The sequence below is a fragment of the Parasteatoda tepidariorum genome, chromosome 1 (genome assembly GCF_982258835.1).
Source record: "Parasteatoda tepidariorum strain Cologne lab strain chromosome 1, Ptep-v5.0, whole genome shotgun sequence".
Classification (NCBI taxonomy): Eukaryota; Metazoa; Arthropoda; class Arachnida; order Araneae; family Theridiidae; genus Parasteatoda; species Parasteatoda tepidariorum.
The window spans coordinates 101,530,854-101,555,283 of NC_141755.1; the positions used below are offsets into that span (position 1 = coordinate 101,530,854).

A 24,430-nucleotide genomic window follows, 5' to 3' on the forward strand; every position below is an offset into this window, starting at 1 on the left:
TGCCTATCCTCTCAATCTTTGAAGTTATTCAAGTTTTTACTACACTTGTAACAGATATAGATAAAGGATTGTGTATTTGTTTCTAAATAAGTAATATTTAACTGTGAATTCTTAGCTTTGTGTTTTTTAAATATAACTTAGTAAATTTTTCAATGTAGGATAAAAGTAAGTTTTAATCTAGGTTTATTTTTTGAAAGTCTTAATTCCACTTCAGATAGATTTTCATAATTTTGTTTATAATATTGGTTTATTATATTATCACTATTGTGGTTGCGAAAGATTTTTGTTGAATTTATTTGTACATAAATTAGTAAGTTAGTATTGATATGAATTTAGTGTAAATAAATTATTATACTATCTTTATTTTATTTTTTTTAAAAATATTGTTTAATATAAATAAGATTTCTTTTCCTCTTACAAGACAATGCTTACACTTGTGACCCTAGAATTTTGAAGTTTAAAGAAGAAGAAAAAAATCGTAAAATTGCTCAAAAGAAAGCAAAAGAAGAAGCAGCAAGGTTAAAAATGGAAGAAAAGAAAAAAGTGAGTTATTTAGATAACTAAGTATTAATATCTGATAAAGTCCATTGGAAGAAACTTGTTGCGATGGCCTGGTCTGGGCTGCAGGAGAAGTATTTAGTAAAATGGATAACAAAATAGCTTTATAATACAATGTTTTTTCACTATTTACATTTGTAAGAAATTATATTCCATAACTTTAAACTTTTATGCATGCTTTGTGCATTTCTGTAACAAAAATTTTTAACTTGTCCTGCCTTTTTGTGGTGCACTGGTAAATGTTTATACAGCACTTAGTCCTCCGCAAAACATATTTTAAGAACATCTAATTTAATGAAAATATATATATCTATCTATCTATATATATATATATAGTTTAATTTCATTTTAGAAGGAACAGGAAGCTCTTGAAGCTGAACAAAGGCAGCGAGAAAAGGAGGAAGAAGAAAATAAACTAAAGGTTTGGTTTCCTAAAATTTTTTATAAGATGTCTGAAACTTTTTTTAATTAGTATAAAAATTGTTTTATGACTCACTATTCGAAATGTAATTTAATACTGTGGGATCTTACTTCTTTTATGGAGTTACGGGTTTATTTCAATTAGTTGTGTTATCCAGATTTTATAACACAGACACTTTTATTACAAATAACACATCAGACAAATTAGGAATGCGGCCGAATGGTCGACTGTTATCAATTATCTTCCATACGGTCTCTGGCATACCTACACAGGGTGCATGCCCTTTTTAAAATGTGCTTAAATGTGATTATTTTTGTTTTTTGAAATATCTTAAAGATGCTTTTTTTCATTTCCAATATTTTCTCTTTTCCAAAATGAAATATTGTTTTTTTACCATGTCGATTTTGAACATGACAGTGCCAATCATTTTGCATGTTTGATGAATTACTTGCTGGGCCCCATGTGTGTGGTGGGAAGAATTCTTACACTCTCATGTGCAACTCTGCTGTATTTCACAAGAGATTCTCGATTCCAGGATTCACTTTCTGCTCTTTGAAATTTAACTGAAAAATTTCTCTGAATTTTGTTGATCATGGAGACATGCTAAATATCATCAAACTTTTACCTAATAGCAAATGAAAATTTTATTTCTCTCGTTTATTTTATCGCTGGTAAAGCGCCATCATCTCCCTCACTGGCAAACTAATGACCTACTTCTGCTATTCTATCTGTACCACAATCCTTGAATTTAACTTGGAGATCACTCTTTAATTACGTATGGATCCTATGCAGTCAACAATCACAAAGCTTTCATCACCTCAAAATTCCCATCTCCACTAAATGTAACAAAGATAAAAATTAATTGAAATTTTTAATAGTATGATTTTTTTTACCTGATGGACCATCCACTTACTGCATAAAAAATTTTAAACTTTTTATTGCACTTTATTGTTTTTAAAATTTTCAGTGCTCTTAAATTATTTATGGAGAAAAAAGAATTCAATAATATTTAGAGTCAAGATTTTAATGAAAGTATAAAGTGAGTAGCTTTTGCTACTTTAACATTTAGCAAATGCACTCATTCCAAGGAACTTTAGTTCGTCTCTAAATAATTTGAATTAAAAACAATTTAAATAAATATTCTATAATCTGAGATTTGTTAAATGCTATGATTGTAAGAACCATATAATTTACTTCTGACAAAAATGTTTGACTTCAATACTCATTGTATTTACTATTAAAAATTATTTAAATATTTTGTAATCATTTCATTAAAAAAAAATACTAAACTAAGTACTAAATTTTAATTAAAAATTTTAAAAAAGGGGGGGCTTTTCACTAATTTACATTAGTAATATGAATTTATTAAGTTTTCTTTGTTAACTTAATTCTTTACTTTACATATCTTTATAAATTCAGTATGGTCAATGATATTAATCTTGTTAATGTTTTGTTGAATATGCATTTATAAATAGATATATTTATTTATGTCTAAAAAATATAAGTATATGATAACTTTTTTGAATTATATTTTAACTAATTATTTATTTCAAAAATAGAATGAAGGACTCAATGTTGAATATACGGTGAACTCTCGCTAGTATGATATCCAATACAACAATAACTCCTTTTATTACAATAGTGTTTCATGGTCCTGACAAACTTGCATGCTCCTCTCAATATTACGATATTCTCTGAAGCAATAAACCCCCGTAAAACGATTTTTTTCCAAATTTCAACGTTATTTTCTCCATTTATAATTGGTTTTCCAATAATGTAAAAAATCTTAATTTATCATATTTTGCCATTTTTTCCATCTTTTCTCACAAGAGAAGACTCACTGCTGACCACACCAAGAGCTTCCATCCTTAGAACTGCCTCTTGTATCTCTTAAAAAATCAGAGATGTGACATTCCTATCTAATTTCATTACCTTCATGTTAAAAGAATGGCCACAGTCATCATATTAGCACCTGAAAGATAATTTTTTCTATGGAGGGTGGGTGGAGCACCATTGTTGGTTGGCTTGACAGTCAAAAAGATAAATAAACAGACAAAAATATCAGATTTTCAATAAAAACGGTTTTCGGGTAGGCTTACAGTCTTATTTTCTGAATTTATTTCAATTGTTTTGAATATTTAACCATATAACCATAATTAGCAATCTGAAAATAATGTTTTGCATAATATATTTATAGTTAATACATATATAACATTAAAATATCTTATTGTGTCCCCAAAGTATGTAGAACAATATATCCCTCTACAACAATATATTTATTTGATTCCCAAAATATTGTTGTGGTACTGTATTTAAATTTCTGATTAAATTGTTTTTTTTTGGCGATTAATATAACCAAGAAAATAGTTCTTTGTCAGAAACTAGTTATTTTACCATGTTCATGTAAAGTTTTTGAAATCGTTTTTATACATATGAACTTTCAACAATAGAGGGGGGGGGAATGATTAGGGTGCATGTGCTAAGCACCCTGATACAAAAATTTTTCATTTCTTGTTCAAGTTTTTTCATTTGAAGCCTAAGATGTTCCTTTTGTTAAATTAATTCTTCACCTAAATTTTTCATTTGGAATTAAGATAGGAAATACTTCTCCTACCTTTGTCGTCTTCGATAAACTCCAAATGGAGGATTTATTTTTGGCAGACCCGTGCTTCAATTTCTATTAGTAAATGTTGCATTCATCATTTCTTGTTTTGCTTCTTTTATGAGGATTGCAGTTTTATGTCAATTAATTGTGTTATCCATTCAAAACACAGATACTTTTATTAAAAATAACATCTCAAACAAATTGAGACTGAGACCGAATGACCGGCTGCTATTAATCGGATTCCGTACAATCTCTGGTGTACCTATAGAATATCATACCCAGCATAATTAAACAGTGCAGACTGCCATCTGTCTGTATGAAAAGATATGACTTATAACGCCAATCCCCTGATGTAGGGGGAAAAAGGTATAAAAATACATTCCTTAAAATTATTCATACACTTCAAATACATTACTTTCTGATAATGCACGTTAGTCTTTGTTTGATAAAAGCCCAGCTCAGTGAAAACGCTGGAAGACCAAGCTAGGAAATACTAAAAATTATCAATATTATTGTTTAGCAATTTTTTTTTCTGTGCTTTGTTATATTTAAACAGATTTAATTTAACTCTTTAACGACCCAAGCAGTGGAAATTTTACCACCGTTAACATCCTCAGTTTTACAGAAGGGAAAAATCACAAATGAACTGACCCACTTTGTTGGGGGTTCTCTTTAGTCATTTGCTCCCCCACGTCACTAATAAATCAAAGGCGAGCTCTACTTGTCAGTGAAACTTCATGGCATTCAAACTGACAATCGGCTTGTGAACATTGCTTATTTCATCCCCATGGAACGTTTTTCGGGTTAAATATTCAAAAGCAGGAATTAAGTAAATAATGAGATTTTTATTTTTTTTTCTCCATATTTTCCTTTTATTTATACAATAGTTTTTTGTTATTTTATTTATTTTTTAAATTTGTGGTTATTTTTTCTTAAAACAGATTATTTTCAAATGCCTACATCATGCAAAAAGGTAGAAAAAAATTATCTCAAAAATGTGTCGAAAATTCAGCTTTCTCAAAGTAACAGAAACATATTTTTTTAGTTATTTTTTGTTTAAGTTAATATTAACTAAAATCACGCTTTTTTTAAAGCTTTATGGGTCACATAAAGTTCTAATAATATTGAAGTTTGATAATGGAAATGTTTCCTGTTAGGATCGTGGATAATTTTAAAGACTCCACGATCCACTCCAGTCAGTGCGCAAAAGTTTGCCCTTGCGATTGCTTCAGCGTCTTCAGGCTCCACCTCAAAGATCCATCTAGAGGTGCCAGGTCCCACAGCACTTTGCAGAATCCTCCACCCCATCGACTTCAACCCTGGGTTTAGTCTCTGAAGACGCCATAAAAAGGTGCTCTGTTCAGAGAATCGCTCCTTAGTTTTAAAGGCAACCTTCACGGGCTTGGGAAGCTCGTTTGCCCCTATGACCTTGAGCTTAAGGTTACCCAAGGCTTTGTTGTTAAAGTGGTCTTTGATCCACCCAACAGTAAAATCATTACATTGAATTACCAGCACTCCTCTTTGGAGGTGGTTACTATAAATCTCGGGCAGTCTTTCGCCACCAGGAGTGGCGTCAGTCCGCTCCAAGATTTCCTTCAAGATGTTATTAGAGTCTTCCAGAGAAAGCTTGTTCGGAGGAAAGTCCTCCAGGACTATAGCGATCTTCGTAGACTCTGTTGCACATGCAAGAGAGACACCAGATTGGATCCCCCTCTCCAGCTCGGCTATCCTCACCGAGGGGAACCACTCCACTGGATTGGGCTTTCCTCCCTGGGCTTCTTTCCTCTATGGGTTAGCACATTGAGAGAGGGAGTTGCACCAGAAGACCTAGGTCTCTTAGCTCCTCCATTCGTGGCCATGGCCCTCATTTTCCTTAACTTCTTTTTCCGGCTCTTGGACAATCTAATGGTACCAGACACACTGTCCCCCGAATGCCTCTGGGGACCAGAGACTCCTACAGAGGAAGGGTCTGCACCTTTGGACGCCTCACCAGCTTCCGAAGCAGACTGCAAAGCAGCGGTATTAGCACTGGGCTCACCCGAGGGCTTACCATATGCTACTGGAGACTGTATAAGACTTTTCGAACAGCAACCTCTGCCTAATTCCTGAAAGCATCCCTTGTTGACGGGCGCAATGGATGATGCCGTATCAAAGGCTTTTCGTTCACTCATCATGTATGTTTGCCTGCCATTTAGTTACCCAGTGAGTGGTATCCAGGGGGCACCACGTGGAGGCGGCAGGCATTAACCCCCTACATGCATTTCATTCTTAATATTAATAAATGAAAAATATGTAATATAAATAAACACTTTTGAGAACTAAAATATATGGATGAGGTACGTACTAAAAATGAGTTATGGACACTTGTGAGGACTTAGTGAGGCACAATAAAAAGCATTAAAAAATAAATAAATTTATGGGTGAGATAAGTACTCAAAATTTGCCAACTATTATAAAAATATTTTTATCCCTAATAAGTCATAAAACCTATTCAATGCTTTTTATCTCCAGAAACTATATTGTTTCATAAAATGTAATTTCATAAATATAAAATGTTTAAATTGTTTATTAATGCATAATGAGTCATTTTAAAGCTTAAGCAGTGTTGTTATATTTAAGTTATTTTTAATGGATCTACAAATATATTATATTTTTATCAAGATGATTAGAAACTTTTTTCGCATCAGAAATTGGAGATGAACATTATATTATACTTTGCATTCTGTAAAGAGCCTTCAACTGAGATTTTAAATAAATGGTTTAAAAATTAATAAAAAAACAATTTTTTACTATCTTGTTTATCCTATTACGATTTAGTGTCAAAGAAGACGAACAAAAAAAATAGAAATGGTTCGTCTTCTTTACACTTTGCTAAAAACAAATTTAATTCAGTATAGATGTTGTTATTTTGTAAATGCTTTTCGATATTGATAACATGAATATATTAAAACATGAAAAAATGTTACTTAAACTGTTCTTTATAGTATTAAATTCATATGCAGCTACAAAACTTCTTTTATAAGCAAATAAGTATCGGTTAATTCAGCAATAATAATACTGTTCTTAGAATTCAATAATAGTACTGTTTTCAGAAGAGTATGAAATCAAACACAAAAATTAACGTTTAAAATAAGGTATGGTTCATTTTAGCTGGTGGGTTTATTTTTATTTTTTTAATTAGAGATTAACTTTTAAAATTGCTACTAAATTAAATAATTTATTTAATTGAGTAAACTATTGATTGGGTTAGATTTAGCATTACAAATGAGCGTATTGTCAATTCTATTTAACCACCTGCACTCATTTACAGACTTTACCTACTAATCATATGAGAGTACTACCAAATGGTACAGCAAATAATTGCGTGTTTAGTGAATAGAAATAGATTCCAAGTATTTTTCAAACAAGATAAGTTGCTATTGTCAATGCCTACCTATTAGCTTCACTTTTCGGCTTAGTCACAAAAGAACTGGATTTACTATCCTTTCCCTGTTCCGTGATCAAGGAAAATCGCCTTCAGCAATTCTCCTGATTGATGATTTTTTCTATTAAAAATTTTCAATTTGTTGCATTTAAACTCGTTTTTAGCAACAAATGAATTAAAAGGTTCACTATGAACCTTTTCTCTAATAAATCTATTCATTTTGTCATTTTCCCCTATATATATATATAATATATATATGTGGGAGTTAGTGCAGCATAGGAGTAAATAACGACGATAATTTAACAAACATAACAATTTAATAGAAATAAAAAGGATAGAAGGATAAGTTTAACATTATTGACATGACTTGTGAGAGCTGCCTTCGCACAGTGGTCTCCGGAATGCATGTGTATAAGAAATAGATTGTTATATGGTATAAAGTAAGAGTTAATTATAAATTCGGGAGTTTCCCTTCGGACTGGATGGCGCCTCTCTACTAGGAAGTAGTATCACATGATTTCTTCTCAGTATTATATGATAAAGAATGATGCAATCGGCTGAGATATTACACCATGTCGCTGAAATCCTACAATAATCGGCCATCCTGCTGTAAAATGTCCTCATTTTTTCATCAGAATAGCTACCAGACACAGTTACCTTGATTGAAGAGACTCTCAGTGTCCAATGGTAATTCAATGTTTCGTTGATTCAAACCAGATTATTCAGACTTCACATCCCTTTTCTGTGAATCCGAGGATTTCACGATTGCACTTCCCGGAAAAGTTGACTGCCTTTCGGATTTGCACAAAATAATCCAATAATTTCAGGATCTTTCAGGATGATTCGAAAGTTTCTGGATCAATTCTGTCCTTCGCGACAGATTCAATTATTGCTGATTTAGGAGTGTTCTAAAGTCTCTGCTGCTGCTTTTATCCAGTCACTGATTTTTTGCTGCACTTCTCCTCTCCTGATCACTACTGCTCCGGGAAATTCGTGTATTCAAACTGCCCTACTCGGCAGATTCGAGACGGAATTTTACACAGGAACAACATTTGGGTGAATGTTAATTTGATAAACCGCTCCCCTAAAACCACAGGGGGAAATGTTTCTAAATAAAGCGTGAAGTTCACACACCTCTTTCCTTTTGACTTTTTATGAGTTCCTATACATCACTGTCAAGCAGCTCATCAATCACTACTACCCATTCACCTTCAGAGGTCCAAGAAGGTCGTTAAGAAGTTCGGACTTTAAAGAGTTAATATAGTACTAAAAGTTTAAAAGGAAATTACATTTATTTTTGTTTTAAAAAAATAATAATAAAAATTTATACTTATTTTAGTTGTATATAGAATTATAAAATATCTATGGATCGTATTGTTTAATAGTCAGTTTGAGTGTTTATTCTTGACCGTATTTGCTTATGAAAATTAGTATACTATTTATAATTGTAATTCACTAATTCATTTCCAATTCAGAATAGCATTCTAATTTTCATAAAGAAATACTGTTAAGAATAAATATTCCAACTGACTATTAAACAATACAATGCATAGATATTTTATATACAACTAAAATATGTATAAAATTATGATGTTCTTTTAAAAAATGTAAGAAAAAACATCATTTCTAGAGCGAATTATCTTTTAAACTTCTGTGATTTCAGAAGTTTTGTTGTTATTCTTATTTATTTATTTTTAATTCTGAAGTGAGAACAGAAGAATTAGGAGTGTTTCTTTCCTTTCTGTTCTGGAAAAGTATCTTTAGAATATAATTCTGCAGTAAAAAAGAAAAAACAAAACGATTTGCTTTTGTATTTTTTTCAGCTATTTTATTGCTTCAACTCTTTCTTTACTCTGTTTTTTAAATTAAAAATCTATACATATGAAGATGCAGAGTATAACAGTTTTCGTTATGCCTATCATTTCAATTAATATTTAATGCATTTTTGAATTTATTGTTTTTTTGTCTGAGAAAATAGTAACTTCGTTAAGTCAGGAAAAGTTCTAAATGTCAGGAGAATCTAAAATGTAGCAGATACCTTATATATTAAGTATTTATCATAGAATGGTGCATTTTAGAATTGGTAAACTATAAATTTCTGAAAATTCTAGTAAACAACTCTAGATTGTGTTAATTGATGGAGAGGAAAAATACTGCCTTGAAGTATTTTTAGAATGGAACTCATGTGAAAGGTTTTATTTGCAATTTCGATTTACCTTATAAAATTTCTCTGACTTTGAATTAAACTTTTTTTTTCTCTTTTTATTTATTACATTTTTGTGGTTTGTTGTAAATGATATTTTTTAGGTCTCTAATTTTCTACATAGAAACTATTATTCATTTTTTCCTAAAGAAATCAAATATATGTAAATTATCTGACTTAAACTCTTTCTAATTTAATTAACAAATCATAAAATGAATATCCACGTATGGCACAATCTACAATTTCATTTAATATTAAATGTCTTTTTATCTTGGACAATTTTATTATTGATGTTGCAGCCCTAATGAGACTTGAATTATTTATCTATTTTCTTTCTTTACTCTTTGTTGCCGAACACTTTATGCTGCAAAACAATGTATCGGTTATAAAATATTTTTTTTTGAGCTGTCACTTTATGTGTATTTTTAGAAAGAAAAAGAGAAGAAGGAAAAAGAAGCACTTAAGAAGCAGCAAAAGCGAGAAAGAAAATTGTTTCAACAGCTATGCGAAAAAAACAATTATTATGCTTCAGATGAAGAAACTAAAATATCTCATTTGAAAGAAGTTGACAAATTATGCAATTTACTATCATTGCAAAAGTTAGTGTTTGTTTTTTTTTCTAAACATTATAATTCTTTATAATTTGTCTAAATTATTTAGTGTATTTATGATTATTAAAAAATTTTAAATATCTGTTTTTTATTTATTTATTTTTTATGTTTAAAATTTATTACTAGATTAAAATCTTTGTAGTCATGTTTAGATGTGTTATGAATTGTCTATTTGGGAATGAATTGTCCATTTCACGATGCATTTTCTCATTATTTTGACTACACACTATTTGTTTAACGTTTGACTGTTTTGCTTTTTTTAATTTTAAATTGAAAAAGTTGATTATACATATCACATAATATTTCAGTACCATATATTTTTATTTATCCAATGTAATTTGGAACCTACCTTGTCAACCCTATGAAATAGTTTTTTTTTTTTTTTTTTTTTTTTTAACTTTCTAAATGTGATTACTTTCTGTCAAATATGTTACACATTTTTTTATTTAAAACTTTGTTTTCCGTTGCATGACTTTTATGTGTAAAATGTATAGTTTATGTTTTTAAAAAATGGGAAGCTTTATATGGGATAATATCTCTTCCTTTGAACAGTCTGCAGTCCATTGGAAATCAAATCGATTTCAGTTCTTGTCCATAATTCAGTATCTTGTTTTGTATCTATATTACTATGCAATAAATTTTCTATTAATACATTGAAAGCTTTTCCTTAGCAATACTCTCAATTTCCTTGTGAGGATTGTTTGGAAGCTAAGAAATATATTGGGAGGAAATATATCAAGGTGTAATTGCTTAAGGTCTATTTTTCTCATTTTGTTCCAGTTTGTAATTGTTTTCAATGGTGATATTTATGAAGATTTAATAATTTATTTTCACAATTTTAAAATTTGTTTATTGAAAAAACTAACATTGCCCAAAAAAGTTTTCCTTGTTAGATGTTTTTATCATAATAAATTTCAAGGAAGCTAAATGTGATAATTGTAAGATAGATGTAGAAGTCTTTTAATATTTCTAATCATTAAATTTTTTTTACTACATTAAAATTTTAACATTCAATTCTTATTATAGTTATAATTATTTTTTATAGGTTACAAGATTTGAATATTGCCTTACAAAAGGAAGGAGGAGTTGATAATCAAAAAAATGTTTTTCTTAAAGAGGTGCCTATAATGTATCTTTTTATTGATTTGCTTTGCCTGTTCTTGACATATTACTGATTAATTTAATGGCCTCTTAATTTAATAATCTGTTCTTGTCAAATTGTTTATTAATTTAATTACCATTTTTCAGGATTGTTAAGCAATCAGGAAAATTTAAGGCGTTTAGTAAGGTGATCCCTAAGGATGCAATGTGTGCAAATGTTTTTAATAAAACGTTGTTGAAACTTGCCCCTAGATAGTACTCAATAGTGATTTTGTAAAGTTTTGTTTGGAAACAAATAATGCGAATAATTAGCGAAATAAAAATAGTTGATATTGTTCTATAAATAGTGTTCTGTTTCCTTAGACGTGTGTTTACGATCTGCCATTGAACTTCCAAGTCTTATCACATCTGAAATTATCTCTTTTGTTAATTAAAATACACAGAACCCTTCATCATTCATTTGAGTATTTTCTTTACTTGTAATCAATTTTGATAAGAGAAAAAAATTATGAACTATTGATAACTTCTAATCACAAAATGTTGAGATGAGTAAAGTGCTGCATTTATGATTGTCAGAACCTAAAGTTTAGGAATTTTCTATGTCATAACAAATGTATATAACTTTCATTTCAGTGCATGATATTTTATTTAAATATTTTTCTCAAAAGAAAATGAATTTTTTTTTTTTTTTTTTTTTTTTTTTTTTTTTTTTTTTTTTGCAAAATACAGTATATAAGTTTGTATAACAGCAATTCACAAAAGCAGATGAAATTGTCACTATAGAGAGCTTGTTCTCATAAGCAAATACTGTATATGCTGGTGTATAAGTCTACTACTAAACTAAACTCAGTGGCGCGACAGCCCACAGACGGCCAAGGCCTACTGTGTCCATCTCAGTTTTCTTGACCCTGGGCTCTGGGGTGCAGGAGCAGATGTTCCGGTTAGGTGATCAGCAGAACACGGAACACCCATTGTTTACTACCAGTCTACTACTACTACTGGTGTATAAATCCATACTTTTCTTTTGCATACATTTTTTCAGGCGTTTAAAAACTAAGAAAATTTGTGTTTTAAAAAAAATATATTAATTTAACAAAAATGTCGAAATACATCAAAGATCATATCTGAGTCAAATTCATTGAATAATATTTTCTTGTCGCTTCTGTCATAGTCAATAAAATCATTTTCTGTCATTGGAGCATCATCATAAACATTGGTGCCTGACCTATCTTCATAATCAGACTTTCATCTGAATCATCATCTTGCGTGCTGTTGATTAAATGCAATTGCATGCAACTCTTTTTAAGTGCTACCATGCCTTTGGGTATTGCTTCCAAAGTATTTCAAAGTATTTTGTCATTGCAAACCAGAGTTTAGAATATCTGTCCTTTATTTTCTCACATTGTCCTTGAAAGGCTTATTAGACATAAATCTAGTGGTTGAAGAATGTCAACCCTGCATAGATGACTGCAAGTATAGTTTTTAAATTCATAGCCTCTTTTTCCTTCACAACAAACATATACAGTGTGACCACCCACCTGGAATTATCAGGGAATTTTTTTATACTGAATAAAACCGGGAAAATAAGGGAAATTTGGACAGAAACTTGGAAAAATCAGGGATTTTGAAAGAAAACCTGGAATTTTTTTCTTAATTTTACTAATTTTTTCTTCATTAAAATTATTTTTTACCAACTGTTATACCCACTTTTAGACGAAATTGATTGCCAAAACAGTTGAAATACCATCAACTTAGCAATACTTCGCTTGCATCAAATTTGGTCCATTAAAACCCTGTCAAACTCGTCTTAAAGAATAGCTGTCTAGCACTCTATCCCCTTAGTCAAAGATGATAAAATAACATTTAAAAAAAATAATGTTTTAAATAAAATACTTTATAATATTGACACTTCTTGTACCCATCCTAAACTTTATAGGGGAAAAAGCACATTGACCTGAGACTTTTGGGATTTTTACCGGGAAAGCCTAGAAAAATCGGGGAAATTTGAAACCTGATTTGAGTGCCCACCCTGATACACCGCATCAAAAGAGATTTATTCCTTAATAGGGGCACCTAATACGAAATTTAAGGTTTAAAAATGATCAATCAAGGAAGCTTACTGCTGTTAACCAAACATGAATAAACTACTGTGAAATTTATCTTTTCAAGTCCAGTTGTATTTACAATGATAGTTTCCCACCCCCATTTTGGTTTAATGTCCTATTTCGAGAGAGGTCAAGCGACATGCGTTCGTCCAACTTTTTGACCCACTGATAAATCTACTCCCTCATTTAATGTCTTGTTGTTGTTGTTTTTTTACTAAATTTTTTGACTTATATGCTAGTATGTACAATGCACATATTTGTTGTTAAAATAGCAATAAAAAAGAAAAGCATATTTACCTCTTTTAATTTAAAAAAACTATGTTGATTTAAAATAAATATATGATAAATACCTTTTGACTTAAATGTGAGTATTGATTTTAATAGCAAGCTGCTACGAAGGGAATAAAGGGGCGTGATAAAAATAATTTTGTTGGTAGCCAAAAAAAAAAACATTTTTTTTTTAACCTATGAAATTTTTTGTGTAAATTGCTTGCTTTAACAGTAGCAAAATGCATCTCACTGAAAAAAAATTTCGTTTGTAACTCGTTATAAGCTTACAATTTTCGTTTCTTTAATATTAGCATTTTAACAGTGAATTGTAAATCTGTCTTAATAATAGACTTCTCGTGTTGTACTCATTATATCGATCTTCCAATTAATTTTTTTGGTTAGTAGAAAAGAAAGAAAAGAAAAAAGAAGAAAAATTTCTGAAATGATAATTTTGTTCTGTCGTGACAGTTTTCAAACAATTTTACTTTACTTAAAGATATGTCCCGTTTAATCTACCAGCTTAAAAACTGGCACAAATATAAAAACTATGTTTTAGAGTTTAAACTAAGCGTATGTTTCAGGTTCAATCTTTAAACAAGCAGTTGGAAGAGGAGAAAGAGCAGCTGTTGGCCTCTTCTCAAAGGTCTTGTGTGAATAATGAGGAGAAAGGCAACCAAAAGCCATGGTCACCTGCAGATCTTCAGCTTTTAGTGAAAGGTGTTAATCTTTTTCCTGCTGGGACAAACAACAGGTAAGCTGATCTTCAATATTAGCAATCTCTCAATTAAATGTAATGTCATTTGCCTCCTAATGTGGCTATCCAGGTTTAAATTTCAGTAATGACCTTAGATACAAATTCTAAGCCCCCACTAGTCTCGACCTCAATGCTGACGTAATATATCCTCAATAATTGGCTAATCATGTGTTAGAAGCACCTTGCTGCGACTTTCCACGATTTAAAAATATATATACAGTAAGACCTGTCTATAACGATACTGTAGGGACCTAAATAAAATATTGTTATAGGTAGGTTATCGTTATAGACAGGTTTGAAATTTAAAAGTATACGTTTAAAACTAATGATAAATTAAACTTCTTTTATAGGCTCCAAATGAAAATTTTACTTAGAATTATGAAACAACACACAAGAAAAATTTACTTACAATTTTATGAATCAAAACAGAAATTATTTAGAAAAATAATCGGTTAGTTTTGTTTGCTTATTTTTGGAAGCAATTGCCATTTCCATGCACATAGATTTCAGTCCATCTAATGAATTCAAATGAACATCAGTTACATTTGGTAATGTTGCAACAAAATCTTGCAAAGTGTTAATTAGCAATATGGCATTCTCGGGTGAAATTTGAGTCCTGTTTTGAGAACAGTCGGCTGCTTCTTCCTCATCACTTTGATCACCCGGGATAACTTCTGCTAAAATCTCTTCATCACTTGCACCACTGAAAACCAACACATCATTATCTAAATTTAAAAATTCATCTGCGTTAAATAGATATGATGTATTAGATGATCTTTGGAATTCACTGACAATCGAATTTAAGCCTGCCACACATTTTTCTTCTTCATCAGTGATTTCAGTAAGCTCAGTTTCTGCGTTTCCGTTGCTTTTATCCTCAAAGAAAGAAGCTTTCTTCCAACAATTTTGGATGGTCAACTGTCAATGAATTCCACCCTCCGGAAATCCAATCACATGCATTTTTTACATCAACTGCATAAGGATTTGGGAGTTTATTATCCAGATTATAAACAACGTTCTGAACTAATCTTTTTCGATAGTATCCTTTGAAACATTTTATTATTCCCAAATCTAATGGCTGTAGAATCGACGCGCAATTTGGGGGAAAATAAAACAATTTTATATTTTTCAAACTTGGAGGATTGTTGTGAGGAGTGCACTTGTCAACTAAGAGAGCTATTTTTTTCTTCTTTCTTTTCATCTCCTTATCCACATCAAGCAGCCAGTTGTTAAATATTTCTTCTGTCATCCAGGCTATTTTGTTTGCCTTGTAGTCAACTGGTAAACTTTTCACATTCTTAAAACATCTAGGTTTAGCGTATTTGCCTATAACGAACAGCTTCAGTTTATCGGTTCCAGTACTGTTTGCACAAAGTAGAACAGTTAACCTCTGTTTTGATTTTTTACCGCCTTTACAATTTTCTCCCTTAAATGCCATTGTTTTATCTGGCATGAGCTGATAAAATTAGAAAGTTTCATCAGCATTTCTGACGAAGCTCTCTCCCTCCTACTATACCCCTTCACCCATTTCTACTGCTCTAATTTCCCCTAAAAGTGGCATTTTATCTCAGAAACAACGAAAGAATATTACATACAAAGGAGATGGGGGAAGAAAAAAAAAACATTTTGTTATCTCACATTTAAGCTCGATGGGGAATCGTTTTCCAACGGTAGAAAAATCGGAATGGAACTATCAACTATGAAAAGAGGAAAAATTATCGTTGTAGACATGTTTAACTGAAAAGTGGTTATCGCTATAAACAGGTTAAAAATACATTGAGTAAATAGGAATTTCACCGGGACCTCAAGGAAATATCGCTATAGACAGGTTTATCGTTATAGACAGTATCGTTATACACAGGTTTCACTGTATATATTTTTAAATCGTGGAAAGTCCATGGATTTAGGTCACTGAACAATCTAATTTTAAAAATGGAGTTTCCCCCACCCTCCCAATTTCATGGTGTTCCGAATATCTAAATTTGTAACAAAATCTCCTTTCAGAATCATATCTGAAAGGAGATCTTTCAAAAAATGAAGGAAAAAAACATCATTTCTAGAAAGAATTATCTTATAAGCTTATGCGATTTCAGAATTTTTGTTATTATTTTTTTTTTTTTAATCAATTTGAAATTTTAGCTGAAGCAAGCCAGCCAACTGCAAATTTTTTTATTTATTCTAAAATGAGAATAGGAAAATCAGTAGTATTTCTTTCCTTTCTTATGAACAAGAAAAGTATCTTTAGAATATAATTTTGCAGAAAAAAGAAAAAAATAATCTATGCTTTTGTATTTTTTTCAGCTATTTTATTGCATCAACTCTTTCTTTACTCTGTTTTTTAAATTTAAAACCTATAAATATGATGATGCAGAGTATAACAGTTTTGGTTATACTTATCATTTCAATTAACATTATTATAATGCTTTTATTAAATTTATTGTTGGGTTTTTGTCGGAGAAAATAGTAGCTTCGTTAAGTCATTAAATATTCTTGAAATTAGTCATGGAAAATCATAGATTTGAAAATCTAAACTGTAGCAGATTCCCTGTCAATAATAGACGGATCATGGGTTCGAATCCCCTTGTTGTTGGGCTAACTATGGGAAATTGTTGTGGTTTTCCACCAACCAAAGACCAGAGTAAAAGCTAGTTTGTCCTTTTGCTTGATCTAAGAGGGTTTGATGGGTTGTGTTCAAAATTACCAGGCTATGGAGATAAACATTGATATTTGTAAACCCTGAAATAGGTTGACTGTTCAACGCAGGTTATAAAACATAAAATGAAATATTCATTTTGGCATTTTTTTTTCCTTTCTTTTTTTTTAAATTTCCATGTATGTTCACTTGTTGTTGGGGTTTGTTTTTTCATTATGTGCTACAAAGTTAATAATAGTCATAAAATAAGAAAGTGGTCAATGCTGGTTATAAAATAAAGTCAAGCGTAGTTAGGGATCATGAGGTGGTTTACAGATTTAGTTTTTCATGGAGATTTAAACAGGGGGGGAGGGAATTAGTTCGTCTCTAGTTTAAGAATACATCATTAAAAAGAGTCTTACCTCATTATTCACACGCCATGTCCTACTCTCCCATTTCTTAATGGCTGTCTGTAAATAAATTAAACTTGCATTGTTTACTTCAGTATGTTTTTTCTCTTTGTACATAAAAGGAGAATTTCTTCGAAGGTGAGTGCATCACACAGTCTTTGAATTGACAGCTCTACATGTAAAAAGTTGTATTTTAACATGCAGTCTTTTGTATAGCAAAACTGTTTTTTTTTTCTTTCCATGTTTTGAAATAAGGAAATAGTGTCCCAATTTTGCCCAATAGCTTAACAACCGTTAAAGTAGGTATGAATGTCTTAATTTCTTAAAATAAATTGTTTAGAGAGTTCTAAATGAACTCAACAGCCAGAGGGGTAAAGACGAAGGGCATTCAGAACTATGAACACATGAGAATATGTGAACTTATCTTTTTCCTTCTTGCAGTGTATTGTATTAAACTAGTCTTTCTGACTCCAGTGGCCCATTATCAATTTGAAGCCATTTTATCTAAATTTTGAAATCACACTAGATGTGGGTGGAAGTTTGCTCTAATTAAAAACGTTTAGCAGAGTGTTAGCGTTCAATATTCACTTTCTGTTTTGAGTTTACTTATTATTTGATTTTGGGTATTTTAACTCGATGAGAAAATAATGAAATACTTATTGGGTGTTTATGTGTTTGTAGATTTGCAGTTTTGGATTTGTTAGAGAGTATTTTTACTTTAGACTTTTATTTACACTTTTATTTTAGTCACCATTGTAAATTCCTGCATAATTTTCTAGATGTCATATACCAATGTAGAAATAAGCTGTATATATACTTTGAAATTACTCTAATTTAATATTTGTAATTACTATCTGTATATATTTCTGTATTGTACTTCTGATTATTAATTGCTAGTTTGCTAAGTTTGCATCTCTGTGACTTAATTCTATTTTGTGTCAGATGAAAAACTAAATTTTTCAATTTGATTAGAGAGTAGGCCTGGGCAATATACCGTAATACCGTCATTTACCGGTATTTCTTTGATACCGCGGTAATGATATTCGGAAGTATATTCTTCGAAGTGTTGATGTTTATATTAGTAATTGATGTTTACATTAATAAAATTTTTCTGTTTTAAAATAATGATGCTTTATAATTAGTTGATTCCATGGGATAATTATGCTGCGAGCTAATATAGGATAAGTACCCCATTTTTTTTAAATGATGCTCTTTAAACACATTAATTTTTAATTGCAAAATAGTCTTAGCATTTATAATATACATAACAATTTAATTACCGCGGTATATCATAATATCGTGATATGAAGCTCACAATATACCACAATATCGAAATTCTGACATTGCCCAGCCCTATTAGAGAGTGCAACTTATTTTGAAAAATTATACATCAATTTTTAATTATTTTCATTGTTTAAAAATGTGATACTTTAACTATGTTATAGATGGGAAGTAATTGCTTCTTTTATGACTCAACATTCAACAACTAAAATAAAGTGCACAGCTAAAGAAGTATTGGCCAAGGCTAAAGAACTTCAAAAGCGAAGTAAGAGTCTCTGTGATTTTAGTTTGCTGAGTAATATTTCCATTTATCAATATTTACTACTTGAAGCGTTTTGTAGCTCTTGATCATTGTCGAGTAGATTTCAAACACTAAGAATAATTATATCTAAAATTATTGTATGGCTTCTTAATATTTTCTTGTGTTATATATTATTTATGTAAAAAGATATCTTTATAATTTTACTAATGTATGTTCTTGATAAGATCACAAATGTACAATGTTAAGCTTTGTGTTCTTTTGATGAGCATGTTCGAGAATTTTTTTTTAAACTTCTAATAACGTTTGTGTCTGATATTGTAACTTAAAATATCTTCTGCACTTTTTTTGTCAAATTTTTGTTTATATATATATATATATATATATATATATATATATATATATATATATATATTATTGGATTTCCTCTTTTTTACTTTTTGACTACTCTCATCCCTGATTATTCCCCTTAAAAATAATGTTTATTTATGTTTTGCTTCTTAGATTCAGATTGTTTATTAGATCATTTTAAGCTTTGTTTACCTTGGGGGTCAATTATACAGAAAAATCTATTATACGGACTTCTGGAAGTCCCACCGATTCCGGATACGCGACTTTACACTGTATGATAGTATTTCAAAATTTTTGATTAATACTTTTATAAAGTATATTCACTATTTTATGCAGGGCCCGACGTAGCCTAATTGAAGCCCGGGCAAAAAAAAAAATTTGGGGGCTGCTTCAGTAATGAAGAACCGAACATTGTGAAGGTATTTAAATTTTTAATCTAATTATAGATAACAAGAAAATTGACTAAAACCTAAAAGAGCTATAAAGTTCACCCCCCCCCCCACCTCCAATCAATAGTCAAACAAAATATTGTTCTGTCCATTTTATTGATTTTCTATCAATTTTATGTCCATCATGCCGAATGCAGTTTTGTGATTATTAAATTTGTAGCAGCGAAAAATAGCATTGACTATCTAGCAGAAATATTCATATCCTTGCTGACAATAGAGCGGAATTCAGCTGAATTTTCTAAATTATGATGGCTCAATTAAGCCAATCAGAAACCCATATTTTTGCGATATGTACAAATACAGGTTTTTTAATGGCCAAATTTGTCCACATTGATTTCGAAAATTTAGCTGAATTCCGCCCTAAAAATCTGTGGATTTACGAAAGGTAGATTGTGTTCATACGATAGATTAATGAAGAAGCCAACATAAAACTGACAAATTTTACACTGTAGGGATATTTTGTTTTTAAAAAAGTTTAAAGAGGGGAACGAAAAATAAACTTTCTGTTCGATTTGGGGGTCCCCTCTAAGGTGTGGGCCCAGGGCAACTTACCTGTATGCCCCTGCCTTAGTCTGACTCTGATTTTATGACAGTTAATAATTCAATGACAAACGTATGGTTAGTACTAATTTTCAGTAACTTAGTAAACTGATGGATCAAGCAGATATATATCTATATATTTTTAAATTTTCATCTGCATTCAAAAGTATTGAAACATTTCATTAATAAGAACTTTAAATTCTGAGTGCAACTTTTAACAGAATAATCAATTTTAAGAAAGGTTATTGGAAAGAATTTACCTAATTTAACAATTCAAGAAATAATGATATTTCGAAGCAAAGTGCAGAACCATTTTTTCTTTTCTTTTTTCTTATTTTTTCCCCCTTTATGTTTTCATTTTTGCCTCAACTCATAACATACTTTTCTCAATTCTATATAGTAAATAATAAATAGTATTTTTCATAAATGTTTCTACCATGGTCACATTAAATAAATTCATAAAAAATTGTCCAGTCTTGTGATTTTTGAAGAGTGGCATTCATGAGTGAGGAGTTCAAAATATCCTCTTCTTAATTTTTAACTGTTCAAGTGAGAAAGGATAAAAACTTAAATAATTGCAGTGGTGTAATATGGTGCATAGCATTTTTAAAAAGTGCTTAAAGGTGCTTATTTTTGATTTTCGTTTATTTAAAAGCTCTTGAAGGTACTTTATTCATTGGGTGCTACAAAGTGCTCAGTTTTCCCTTTTCCAAAATGAGTTTTTTTTTCTTTGCCATTTTGATTTTCGCCACCTATTATACGAAAGCGTGCTTTTCACATTTGTCTATTCAATGTTTTCAAAATTCACTTTGGCTTACCGTCAGTTCATAGCGTATGAAAGCGCCAATCATTTTACAAGTTTGGTGAGATACTTGGAAGTCCGCATGTACATCCACTGAGCTGTGTTTACTGAGTTGCACTCTCATGTGCAACTCTGCTGCATTCTCAATTTCAGGCTTCTTGTTCCACCCTCTTATATCGAACTGAAAAATATCTTGAACTTTTTATAATGGCCAATATGTTCAAGAGACAGTGGCGTAGTTATATTGTATTACGCCTTCTGACGTATGTGTATATACACACCTGCCAACTTGTACGGTGGCTGAAAAAGATTTGACAAAATGGTAGTAAATGAACATGTAAAGTTTTAGTTAAACTAATTGAACATTGAAGAGCTAAGTAAGCTAAAAATAGCTATTTACATATTTTTTAATTATTGATTTTCGTGATAGGTTGAAAAAAAAAATTTTGAAGCTTAAAATTGAAAATTTAATTCGTCAAACTGCTATACTGTTGCTTCTACTGAGAAGTTTATTTGCGCAACGGCTGTACAAGTTTGCAGCTATGCATATATATATTCTACATGTTTAAATTACGATAAAAAAAATCGATGAAGAAAAAATTTTATGTCTACATGTTACTTACGGAACCGAATAGTTCATTAATCAAATAATGTATAATTTCAGAGGGGGTTTTCTCCTCCAAATCCTCTACAAAACTACACCACTGAAAAAAAAGAGTTCTTTGTCAAAAACTAGTTATTTTATCATGATCATGGAAAGTCTTTGAAAATTATTTCGCGTTTTATTAATGTATATAGTGCTTAAAAAGTACTTAAAAGGTGATCTTTTCAGTCGAAAGATTTTGCTACATTAAAAGAAAAATGGTATTTAATTTTCAACATTGTTTTCTCACAGGTGGAGGTTTGAGAGAGCAGGTTAATAAAAGTGCTTATGAAAACCTGGAGAAAAACCAAAAACAAGTGCCTATAGCTGTGAAAGATCAGTCAGCACCAACAGAGAGATTTGATAGTAAGTTTCTTTTAAATTACAGTCAAACCCCATTACAAATAACATGGTTTTTTAGTGAACGAAATGTTCGCTTCCGTGCCTTGCTATACACATATAATATATTTTGTGGATATAGTGAACCAAAACAAGATAGGAAATTGGATATTATGAGCTTTTTTCTGGCTTCGAGTGATTTATTTCCTTAATTTTTGGTAATTATGAAATTTCTACATAAAATACATATACCGATTTTTAAAACCTTCTATTGAGTGGATTGTAGCCGTAAGCATTTCTTCTCAGTTTCTCATCCCTAAATTTTTTGCACTCAAAACGAAGAGTAATAATAACTAAAAGTTAGCACATTTTTATTACTACAGATTGTTTTTCAATCATTTTTGTATTTCTTTTTATGGGTCATTTATTTAAATAATGTGTAATAAAAGGGGGCAGTTCGGAAAAATTATTTAAAATTGTTTGTAGTACGGATATAGTGAACTCTCGGTTATCGTAAACCGAAATTACGGTCCCTTGAAGATTCACTATATTTGACTGTATTTTATTATGATAATTTTAATAATAACTTAAGCTCAGATGCAGGGAACTATAACCAATTTTTAGAAGCTGGCATGTTATGGAATGGCAGAACAGCTTCTTTGTTTTTATGAAAAGGCTATCTAAAAACATCTTCATGGCTGCCAACTCTACTGGATTTTTCCAGTTTCTCCTGCTCTGCTAGTTTAATTAGAATTCTCCTGGTTTTTGTATATTTTCATACTTGCCAACATTGGAGAAATTAAATAACGGGAGATTTTACTAGCAAAATTTTTTAGGCTATGAGTATTGTTTTGATTCATCATGCATAATTATGTAGGTCGAAAAGAGAATTTCAAAATTTAAAATAATATAACCACTTATATTTACCTATGTAACAATTATGTATATAAATCTTAATCTAAAGAAGAGTTTTTAAACCGTTACTTAACAAAATTACTTTAAAATTACTTAAACTATAAACACTCAACATACTGCAGTACTAACAATAGCACCATCTGTTGAGGTATTTTCCATCAGCAAATATTTTAACAGCAAAAATGTTTTTAATTTTTTTTTCAACAAATTCAGAAAAATTTTGTAAACAGGAGATATTGGTAAATTACTAGAGTCTTTGTTTAAAAAAAAAAAAAAAAAAAAAAAAAAAAGAACAGGCAGATATGCATTTTAGAAAATTTCCTAAAATGGAGTAAGTTTCCTAAAAAATTCCCTATTGAAATAAAATTTTTGTATGGATTATTGCTTGCTTGAATATTTAGATAAGTACTAATAATGAAGCGAACCTCGTTAATAAAAATCAGTTCAAAACTTTTTTTGATCTAAAATGTTCTATTTATTTTTATTCAAAACTCTCTTTTTAAATTAATTAACAACATTTTCTAACTATCTTTTATGAATTATTAAATGCCAATAATATTCGAAATTGTGAGTAAAAATAATGCATAACATTTCAAGCATGTTTGACGTCAATGATAACTGGAAAATATTGCAGTTTTTCTGTTATGATTACTATACAAATCACCTATGTTTAAAATATTTAGTACATTATACAACAATTACCACGAAATTTAAATTATTTAGTGAAATCTAATGGATTTTTCCCTATCCATTTTGGCAGCTATGCTTCTTCTAGATCCGAAAAATGTCAACAATTACTATTGTGTCATTCTTCAAACATTTTTATGGTGATTACAATTATGCAACCAAAAAAAATCATTTTATGTGAAAAACAAAAAAGTAAATTTATGTTAATAAATAAAAATTAATTTTACATTTTTCTATGAGGTAGTCTGTTATTATTGTTAAAAGAGAATTGATATTTCCAGCTCCAGCCGATATGGCAGGAATTTGGACATCAGAGGAGCAGCAACTATTGGAACAGGCGTTAAAAACTTACCCTGCTTCGACAGAAGAAAGATGGGAAAAGATAGCTGCATGTATACCTCACAGAGACAAAAAAGATTGCATGAAACGATACAAGGTTCTTTTTATTTTATTCTTCAATAAATCATTGATTATTGAATTTGAATGATTCAATCTAACAATTTTTGTTGTTTAATAATTTTTTCTCTTTTTATGTAATGACCCAAACAATATCCTTTGTGTATATATTTCTATTTTGAATGTTTTATTTTATCTTATTCAAAAAATCACATAAATTATGCTTTTTTTTCTTCTTTTTTTTTAAAAAAAAAGAAAATCCGCCCCTCTTTCTAATACAATGTTTTTGTTTGGGCATCCATGCAATTAAAAAGCAACTTAGAGTTAATAAGGTAATTTTCTTTACTTTACATTCTTGTTTTAAACTCAGCAATATTAAGTACTTTTCCTGTTGGTGAAAGTTAGGCCTTTTTAACTCACAAAAAAGAAGGAAAGAAACTAAGAGCCACACTTTTTTTTTTTTTTTTAAACTCATTATTTCTCTCATGTGGCTATTCTGAATTTTAATTAGCTTGCAGTTTCTATCAAAAATCTTGCATTACCTATTAAATATTACTACTGATTTTAAAAATAAGTAATCATAACTAGCGTTGTTTAGTGACAGGATTGCCACCGCACAGGGAAAACCTGGAAAATACAGGGAATTTTAAAAATCACCTGAAATAACAGGGATA

At 30.2% G+C, this 24,430-nt stretch overlaps 1 protein-coding gene across 2 annotated transcripts in view; it reads left to right on the forward strand.

The window, feature by feature from the left end:
* The window catches only part of LOC107439585 (dnaJ homolog subfamily C member 2), a 62,339-nt gene that overhangs the window by 35,717 nt on the left and 2,192 nt on the right, over window positions 1–24,430 (forward strand). The window contains exons 9-16 of one of the 2 annotated variants that reach the window (XM_043051721.3): window positions 422–543; window positions 911–979; window positions 9,641–9,810; window positions 10,868–10,940; window positions 13,880–14,049; window positions 18,540–18,640; window positions 21,672–21,785; window positions 23,642–23,796. In XM_043051721.3, coding sequence (XP_042907655.2) covers window positions 422–543; window positions 911–979; window positions 9,641–9,810; window positions 10,868–10,940; window positions 13,880–14,049; window positions 18,540–18,640; window positions 21,672–21,785; window positions 23,642–23,796 — 974 coding nt within the window. The remainder of the gene's footprint in view (window positions 1–421; window positions 544–910; window positions 980–9,640; window positions 9,811–10,867; window positions 10,941–13,879; window positions 14,050–18,539; window positions 18,641–21,671; window positions 21,786–23,641; window positions 23,797–24,430) is intronic. The other variant, XM_087149693.1, reaches the window with a different exon arrangement.